This window comes from Notothenia coriiceps, unplaced genomic scaffold, assembly GCF_000735185.1.
Source record: "Notothenia coriiceps isolate Sejong01 unplaced genomic scaffold, NC01 NC01_scaffold00014287, whole genome shotgun sequence".
In the NCBI taxonomy this organism is placed as follows: domain Eukaryota; kingdom Metazoa; phylum Chordata; class Actinopteri; order Perciformes; family Nototheniidae; genus Notothenia; species Notothenia coriiceps.
Window position 1 is genome coordinate 177,204 of NW_011346988.1, and position 10,000 is coordinate 187,203.

Consider the following 10,000-nt stretch of genomic DNA (forward strand, 5'->3'; position numbering starts at 1 on the left):
GTTTGTGTGTGTGTGTGTGTGTGTGTGTGTGTGTGTGTGTGTGTGTGTGTGTGTGTGTGTGTGTGTGTGTGTGTGTGTGTGTGTGTGTGTGTGTGTAGAGTGCATTCCAATGGTTTCTCTGGCAGTCAGCATGTCTGCTTGTAGTTATAGAGTTTCTGCTTTAACCCGCCTCTTTCTCTCTCAGACACAGACATGCACAGACACACACACACACATACATAAAGCTCGATAAACAGAAATCTAGATGTTGACAAATAAAAAACGGGATTGTCTCTTTAGCTGTCTCACCATCCCTCAGTCTAGTTATGCGTTTTACTCAAAAGCAGGCAATAATGTGAGTTTTAAATGTTGAGTTTTTCCAAATCATAATCATGTCATATGACCACTAGTGGTATCTGCTAATAGCTTTAGTTTAATTTGCTGTTGTTTATGGAGATATTCATCTCTGAAACTTCTGCCAAGAAACCCAGTACAATGGATTAAGAAATACATTGTTTTTGGCTATGTGGAAAGAACTCAATATATTTTCATGTAGTTCTTTTTTGGCGGCTCTTAGTTATTTATTTATCTATGAATCAGGTTAAAATAGTACGAGAAAAATAAAGACCTTTTTTGAACATTAAAGCATGGAAACATGTCCTAGAGGAACAACTACAAATATGAACAAGAACATTTGCAAAATATGGCCGCTTTAAAACCTGGATTTTTTTTGTCTGTCTGTTCTTTGTCTGCCAACAAAGAAAAATAATAATAAAAAGGTTATTTCATTCAAAAATTGTGACTATAAGGAGAGTCATGATTACCGTTGGCAGTTGTACAAAAAAGTTATAATACATCACTTGAAGTGTCGAGATGTCAAACTGAATCATTTGGACTTTTTTTGTGGATAATGGATGAGAAAAGGGAAACGTCTCTAAGATGTATTGTTGAAGCAAGGGAAAATGTGAAAGGGATACTTCTCCAGTGATGACAGAGTAAGTGTTGGTGCTGCGGAGAAGTACAGCTAATATTTATTCAGCTGGACCCCCCTCCCCCCACTGGTTTCCTTATCATCGTTTAAGGGAAACTCCACCTTTTACCACAATCGACTCTACCTGTGAGTGTTTCCCTGTTACTCAGTAATCAGTGACCCTCTGTGTCCTCTCTCCAGCAGTCCTGGTCGGGCTCCAGCAGAGCAGTGAGTCCTCTGGTGGTCCCGGGGGACTTCAGCCAGCCGGCCAGCCCCTTCGGCTGTCTGGATAACTCTGCTGCCAAACACAAGCTGGGCCTGAGACACAAAGCCTGCAACAGGAGGAAACACGTCTCTGTAAGACATTAATGCAAACACACAAACATCAGCAAATACACTCTCACAACTCAATACTGTCAATTATCAAAGCGGTTTGTTTAAACCTTGGTCCTATCATAACATTTTACTGACCAATTTTAAAGGTCACCTATTATGCAAAATCCACTTTTTCATGTCTTTTATACATAAACATGTGTCCCCTCTGTGTAAAGACATTCTGGAAAAAAGATTCCCTCTCTTTTTTTCATCCTGATCCATTTAAAGACCTGTCTGAAAATGAGCCGATCAGATTTTGGCCACTGTATGATGTCATAATGTTTTTTTGGCTTGTGTAACCATTATCCAAATATATATATATATATCTGAGACCTATAATATATTGATGAAAAACAGTATATTAGGGGACCTTTAACTAATATTTTGACTAATGATGTTGTTTTTTTTCATTGGCTAACATGGGCTTTTCTTTTTTAACTTGTATGATCATTTTTGTATCAATGTCTCCATCTTCATTGAGAAAACTAGGATTTAGTCAGCATATTTTGCATGTCAGTGTTCTTAATCCCCAAGTCAATGGGTGTTTGGATAAATACCTGAATGAAGCTCAAGAGATGTGTACTTTATGTTCTACAATATAGAATAATTCAGGAAATAACTTGGAGCTTCAACTTGTCTTAAAAAAAGCAGTTGCCAACAAATAGCTTAATTAGCTTGATTGGCTATTTGCTATTTGTTAAAAAAAAAACAGTGAAACTCATCTACTCAGGGACCCTGAAATAATTATTTTAAATCCTAACGTTAGCTTTAAACTTATATAAAAGGTACAGTATCAGAGTAAGTAGGAAAGTATCATAAATGTTTTTCTCAATAACTTTCATATAATGGAGAAATCACATTAGCTTTTTGTCGATGGAACCAGTGTGATGCAAACTTTTGGGTTGGATTACTTAAACACGTAATTCCTGCCATAGTTTATTGGACTTCTCCTAGAATAAGTTGAAGCATTGACTGACGGATCCTCTGCATCCAATCATAACATGATAGGTATACATGATGTGGTAATGATCATGTTGCCTGATTGTGCCAGCGATAGAGCCAGTGTCTTAAGCACTTAGAGCAGATTTTGCGACTGAAATGTGCCTCTTTTAGTTTAGGACAATCATACCAGTTCATGGTCGTAACTGATAAAGAGTATTTCTTTGTAAATGTTTTGTGTCAATGTAGAGGCTGGAGTTAAAATCAGAGGGAGACTCTGTGTTGGACGGGACACTGAACGCCTCCATAACAGCAGATTCAGAGGAGCAAGATCAAGAGAATCCAGCAGAAGGTCAGAACACTTCCTGCTCTGCTCGATTCTACTCCATCTTTTATTTTTGTATCAAAATGGTTGACTCTGCATGTATGGAAGATTCTCACTGCCAGTGTTTCAAATTCAATGATATAATCAAATTAAAATGATTTGTGTTTAAATAAACTATGCCCTGATTGAAAATATTAAATAATTATTATAATGATTAATTATTATTATTTAAGAAAAAAATGACTTTTTTCAATTTTAATTTTGTCAAACATCTGCCGCACAAATAGGATAATGTAACTTTATTTAAGAAAATGATTTCACCGTAACATTGGCATCGATACTTGCTGCCAGTGTATCATCGGCTTGACCTCTGAGACCTTTGCCTCTGTCTGTGGTCCAGGTGTAAGAGCTGATGAGCTGAAACCAAAGGAGGAGAGGGAGGAAGAGGAGGAGGAAGAGGAGGAGGAGGAGGAGCAGCCAAAGCATTCCAGACGCTCCCTGCTGAGCGATGAGGAGGAGGACGAGTGTGAAGTAGAACAGGAAGTTTCTCACGGCCCGGACACTTCCTCTCTTACGGAGCTGAGACTCCCAGAGGAGGAATCCCCGGACACCAGGCCCCTGCCCTCCTCCGGGCCCGGCTCAAGAGCCTCCTCTCCGGACAGTCCCAGGTGATTAGACATCATTTCCCCCATGTTTTCTCCACTTCCTGTCTGTCTCTGTTTCCTCATTCTAACAATCTGACTCCTTGATATCTGCTTACAGAGCCACGCCGGAGCCCCCTGCTGGTCCCAAAGAGTATCTGCTCGACCCTCTGAGCATCACCTTTGGAGCGGAGGAGGTTGACTCGAGCGGAGAAGTAGATGGAATCCAGGAGAACAGGGTGGAGGAGGAGGAGGAGGAGGAGGAGAGCTCCTTCTTACAGGAAGTGCTGAGCTCCCTGAAAACTCCCCTTGCGTCTTGCTCACTGATGACTGAAGGGGTCGACCTGGAAATAAAGGAGGAGGTGAAGGAAAGAGAAGTCGTGGAGATGGAAGGAGAGGAGGTGGAGGAAGAAGAAGAGGAAGAGGTGGTGGAGCCTGTTGGTTATCAGGCTGCTCCTGTTGACTCCATCCTGTCACATCAGTCTTCACAGGAAGAGGAAGAGGTTTCCACTTTAAGCACTGCTTATTGTCAAGATGTTGAACAAGAGGAGAACATGGAAGTTAAGGAAGAAGCAGCCTTAGAGGAAGAGGAACTAGTGGTGGAAGAAGTCAGTCAATACTGCGTATGTATCTCTTACTCATTTCTCAAAATGGTGATTGTTTTATATCGAACACAATGGGATGATATGCTTGGTCTACTTTGTTTTATGTCTTGTCAATGACTTAAGATCACGTAAATGAACATATTTTGCCAGGTCGCAGGTGTTTTTCTAAAGAGCATTTGAGGTGTTTTGTTGTTGTAATACTTGTTTCGGCCACTAGTGCAACACTACACCATAGAGGTTTCTCAATTCTTAAATGTCCCCTCCTCGACTCCTATCCTCGAGACTTGGTGCCACCCACAGGAGATGCGAGCAGAGGAGTCGAGGAGGGGAACTGAGGAGAGAGGAGGGGAAGCAGCAGGCGGTTAGAGAAATGAGAACTCCTCTCCTCTGAGCGGTCATTTTAAAGAGACGTCCATCAATGATGACAGGAGGCACAGCAGCCCTCTGTCTGATGGACAGATGTGTTCATGACCACTTATATATTTACTTTGATTCATTCACAGTGCGGTATAATGAGACAATAACAGGCTACAGATGCGGACACACACACACACACACACACTCGCACGCACACACACACACACACACACACACACACATATATTTATATAAATATATACAATTTCAGAATCAAAAGTATGATAGCACTCTCATAATAACACAATCAGAGACTGGTGTATTCCCCCCCCCCCCTCTCTGGTCGCTACAATGGGGAATTGAAATTACGGGCCAAACGTTTTATTTAGTTATATTACAAGTATTAAAAGTAAGCATAGGACACCAAACCAACCTAGACCCGTCTGTCCGCCGCATCTACGCACTGTACAACACACACACCTACACACTGTACCACACACCTACACACTGTACCACGCACACACTACATACTGTACCACACACCTACACACTGTACCACACACCTACACACTGTACCACGCACACACTACATACTGTACCACACACCTACACACTGTACCACACACACCTACAGCTCCTAAAGCATAATCAGGCTACAGCCGTGTATTTTATTATGTGAAGCACTAAATGGTCTTAGAAAGATATCGACTCTTTCTTTGTAGATATCTACTAAACTAAAGCAAATAGGCCTAAAGAGAGTACGCCTGTTATACTGACTGATATATATTATACACACTGCTCTGCTTTCTGCACGGACCTCACAGCTGTTCTCACATCGCGTCGCGATGAAAGCAGTTACTAAAATAATAACCAGGGGATGCATGCAGAGCTGTCATTGGCTGAGATAAGTCCGGCCGTGCGTCACTCCTCCACCGTTCCCGGAAATGCATCCGTGGAGGAGCCGTGGAGGAACCATCAGTGTATCCTCGATTATAGCTCCTCCAGATAGCCTCCTCCTCGATGCTCGGTCCTCGAAGTGCATTTAGAGAAATGACATGTCCTTCAACATGGCGCGCTGAAATCCATTTCCGGGTCACTACCGGAGGACCGAGGATTCGAGAAGGGGACATTAGAGAAATGGGAAAGGGCCCATGTTCTAAACTTTTAGCATTCATGATTCATGAGTTTACATTTTTCTATGTGCTCTGAACACAAGGACCTTAACAGGTGTTGGCAAGTTATTTCATTTTCCTGGCATGCTTTTCTTTGCCTAGAAATGTATCTGAATGATATCAATATACCCTGTAATAATAAGAGAGTGCATAGAGAAATTAAAACTCACCTGGAAAAAAACATCTGACGTTTTATTCCTATTTGAACATGTTGCATATCGGCCTCTTGTGGTCAGAAATAGTATTACAACAACAAACACTAAATATGTGCTCATCAACCGAAATTCACCTGTCAATAAATTTTCTTTCCAATTTTTGGGAAAAAGAGTAATTTAAATTAGGATCCCAGCCAAACCTTTTTTCACAACTGCTCAGAGGAAAAAAAGCTATGAAACCAAATGTTATGTTTTATTGTTATGATTTCTATATTTGTTGATGTCGGTATCATATTAAAACTCCAAAATCATAAACCATTTCGGCCATTTTGGGTGGGAGCAAAATATATTTGTAAACACATATTTGTAACATTGACATACTGTAATATATATCGCCCTGTCAAGTTGTTAAGGAGAGCATGCTAACTACAGATCTACACAACCAGCAGACATGAAGCAACATTAGCATTCCTTCAAGTCGTGTTTCTGTTCACCCAAAATTCATCCTCCTTTAAGCTCTGTTTTTGGCCTCCACCAGAAATATCTGGCTCTTTGGCAACTAAATGCTCCACCTCTCCTTAGCTAACTGTATCCTCTGTGGTTACAAAAACAAATCTCTACTTTCCTTATGTTCCTCTGTGCTTTATTTTCCAGCGAGAAAAGGAAGAGGACGCAGAAGAAGACGATCCCGAGGAACAAAATGATACAGGAAACACCGTAAACAAGGCAGAGGAAGAGGGAAGAGGAGAAGAAGAGAGTGAGGGAGAGGAGGAGGCCATTGAGCTGAAGAAAGAACCAGATGTGGAGGTGGAGGAAGCCGAAGAAGAAGAAGAGAGAGTAGAGGAAGAGGAAGCAATAGAGGAAGAGAGCGACGACGCGGAAGAGATGACGGAGGCGTTTCCTGATGCAGCTCATGATGACATACAGCTGCAGGAGGAAGATGAGGGTGTAGTTGTTGTGGTTGGAGATGATGGTGAAGCGATGGGTGATCAGGTGCATGAAAGTCATGTAGCTTCTGATCAAAGCATAGAAGAGGAGAGGGAAGATGGAGAAGAGAGGATGGAGGAAGTCATAGAGATCAACATGGAAAAATCTGAGCAAGAGGAAGATGGTGAAGCAGATCAAAGTGAGCTAAATCTGCAGGAAGAAGGTGGAGAAACACCACATTCAGACATGAAGCAAGTGGGAAAAGAACAAACAGAAGAAGTTCCTGTCAAGCCTTCTTCTTTGTCTCTCCCTGAATCACACCACGAGCCTCCGTCACCTGAGAGTGGAAGCATCTCTCCCAGCAAGACCTCCACCATCCACATTAATCTACTCTCTCCGAGCTCAGAGAAGGCCCCATCTTTCTTCCCAAAGTCCCCACCTGACACACAGCCCACAGAAGGTGAGACGCCTCAAGAAGCTGAGGAGCAGAACGCAGAAACAGAAGAAGAAACATCTGATAATGTGGAAACAGTAGAAGAAGAGAAAAAGTCAGCTCTCGAGGAGGAAGCTACACTTCCTGTCTCTGTGGAGGAAAAGGTCAACCAGGTGTCCAGCCCCACCCGCTTCACCATCACCCCCGCCTCGCAGAGGTCGCTGTCTGTCGGGGACGCAGAGGAGAGTTCCACACCTCCTTCCTCCCAAACCACATCTTCATCGTCCTCTGACACAAGGCCCCAAGAGGTGGAGGTCAGTAAAGGGAAAGCAGAGCCAGCGAAGGTTGAAGTGGTGTTGAGCCCGGGAAGAGCGAGGAACGCAGGGACCCCCACCACCACGTCGTCATCATCCAATCATCCGCAGACCCCAGCTGTTGCAAGCACAGAAGGTGAGGACGTTAATGTGTCCAAAAGAACATCATGGACGTTTTTGTTTTTGGGTTCTTGATTGGTCTCTGAAATCGAAGTTGCTGTTGTTTTTTGATTTTATTCTTCTCTTTTTCTTTTTTTTTATAATAGTTATGATTATATTATTACGCACTACATTATTACTTGTCTTATTCTTGGTCTTTTTTCAATACAATTTAATTTGTTGATGTATATTTTTTACGATTTCTTTATTTTCTTAAATAATAATATTTTAAATATTCTTTACACAACCAAACAAAGAATCAAACGGAAGATATATGCTTAAAAAATCTATATTTATACATAAATTAAATAACATACATTTGTTGCAAAAACATGCATATGAATTGCATCAGTGTCTGTGTAATATTCTGTACTGGCTCTCTCTGAAACGACCAAATATGTTTTCTTTTCATATTTGAAGGCAATAGAGCAGGATTTAGCATCAGGTTGAATTTACATGTTCTTCTTGAGTTCCAAAGTAACTATTTTCCTTCCACGTTTTATATTAAAGAGTATGTCTGCTGCATGTCAAATGAGGAGAACTCGTCCTTTGGAGTTAAAACGAATCTAAACCACAGACCAACTTTTCCACTCTCCCTCCTACAGAGAGCTCCATGGTGATGGAGGGAAACCCCGACAATCCGTTTGGAGTTCGGCTGAGGAAGACGTCGGCTCTGCCTCGCTTCAGCTCGGAGGAGGAAAACACAGAGGTGCGTCTCCGGACTTTGTTCTTACTATTATACGTTTTGCTTCCAAAATATCCCTAAGCAACACACGTCATTCTTAAAAAGCATTGAAGATGGTCAGTTCTGAGGGTTTCTGCAGGGACATATGGGGGCCCATTTACCCCAGTAAAGGAAAATAAACAAAAAACCCTGAAAAGTCATTATATTTAAAAACTTTCTAAAAAAAATGACCTATAATAATATATCTCAGAATATTGACTCAGGTTCTTAAACTTTCTTTTCACGAAACTGTGTTTCAGGGCTTCTTAACATTTAACGTGTCATACCCACTTAACGGGAAGAAACTCAGCTAACTGATGATATGAACAATTCTTACCTAAACGAAACACAAGGGTAATACCAAGCCAACGCACTTAGCACAGAACTCACTGTAGAAATATTGTATTACTTGTCGGATCTGCACAAACAAGATATCAGATTAAAGCTGAGATTCCACAGATTCCAGAGGTATAAGTCTCATCAGAGCAGCGAAGGCAAACCCAGACAATACGCAACGTAGCTTTACGGAGCCAAAACGGCAAATATGTCTTACCTTTGCTGTTTTTCTGATCAAAAGTTGTGTTCATTTCAAAGTGACACAGAGATATTGGATTAACCTTCAGCAGCGTTTTTATCGTTTTAATGCCATTGAACACAACTTTTGATCAGAAAAACAGCAAAGGTAAGACATATTTGCCGTTTTGGCTCCGTAAAGCTACGTTGCGTATTGTCTGGGTTTGCCTTCGCTGNTGCCTTGATTTACAATATGTTAACCTTCATTATAGTCCTTGACAGCGGTCTGTACTGCTGTATTAACAACGTGTCACATGTTAAGAATTTACAATCAGAATCGAGTATTCAACTAAGCCCTGTAATACAAGTTGTTAGTAGCCTTAAGGGCCTACACAGTTGTTATGCTATACCACATTGCCCTTCACTGGATGCATAATGAGCTGCACTAAACTACATTTTAGCATTTAAAATACCTAGCTATTCTTTTGCGGTTATTTTGGTGAAAGTAACTAAAAAGTAACTAAAGTAGTGTAACTCATTACATTTCAGAGACAGTAATATTGTAATGTAACTTATTACTTTCAAAAGAGAGTAATAAGTATATGTAATATATTACATTTTGGAAGTAACTTGCCCAACACTGGTTGTGGGAGGAATAAGGCAGAATAAACAAGAGCAAGAAACCAAGAAAAGACATCTGAAGAGAACAAAAGTGACACCCAAGGAAAGAAAAATAAACTTGAGAGAGTGTGTGACAGAAATCTTACAGGTGGAGAGATAACCACGTGACACGATAGAGAGGTACAAGCTTTTTTTGGATCCAAAGCAGGGAAAGTGACAGCTTGTTTGTAACACATACGTACCTCTCCAATATGCTTGATCTTCACACATAGAAAATACACACAGTTAAAATGTGCAGCTGAATGACAGATACAGAGAGAGGAAAAGCCGGACAGACAGGAAGACTATTTATGTAAGCAATGCACATTTAGGTCAGTCAGTTAGAAATGTACAAAGAGACAGGAAATATATCAGAGAAAGAGAGGCGGAGGGAAAGAGCAGTCGCCTTCCTTCCCTGGTTTGCTCTTAATGTGTTGCTCTTCAGTTTAATTACACTGCAGATTAGCACATTTAGCTTGCTGCAGTCCCATGAGGACTCTTAGAGATTTGACGGCCTACTCATGCCAACGCCACTAAATATAGAGGTAAAGAAGGAATAATGAGACCAGCATATTGCATATGGTATGTTCGCTTGATGTTCGTCATCAAAACCTTTACTGTGTTCAGGTTGTATCCTATTTAAGCAAATCAGCCCTCACAAGACTTATTAAATCACTGGTTTGTCTTAGTTGCAAACACTGATATAAACTAAGACTTCGGTCATAGTGAAGATCAGCAACAAGTATTTCATC

At 41.1% G+C, this 10,000-nt stretch overlaps 1 protein-coding gene across 3 annotated transcripts in view; it reads left to right on the top strand.

Annotated features, from left to right (window-relative positions):
• LOC104948375 (FK506-binding protein 5) overlaps positions 1 to 8,132 on the top strand; it is a 59,566-nt gene extending 51,434 nt beyond the window's left edge. For all 3 annotated transcript variants that reach the window (XM_010774565.1, XM_010774567.1, XM_010774566.1), the window contains 6 exons: positions 1,151 to 1,306; positions 2,513 to 2,615; positions 2,989 to 3,256; positions 3,351 to 3,852; positions 6,173 to 7,328; positions 7,957 to 8,132. In XM_010774565.1, the coding sequence (XP_010772867.1) occupies positions 1,151 to 1,306; positions 2,513 to 2,615; positions 2,989 to 3,256; positions 3,351 to 3,852; positions 6,173 to 7,328; positions 7,957 to 8,117 (2,346 nt within the window). In that variant the 3' untranslated portion in view covers positions 8,118 to 8,132. The remainder of the gene's footprint in view (positions 1 to 1,150; positions 1,307 to 2,512; positions 2,616 to 2,988; positions 3,257 to 3,350; positions 3,853 to 6,172; positions 7,329 to 7,956) is intronic.
• The last annotated feature ends 1,868 nt before the right edge of the window (positions 8,133 to 10,000 follow it).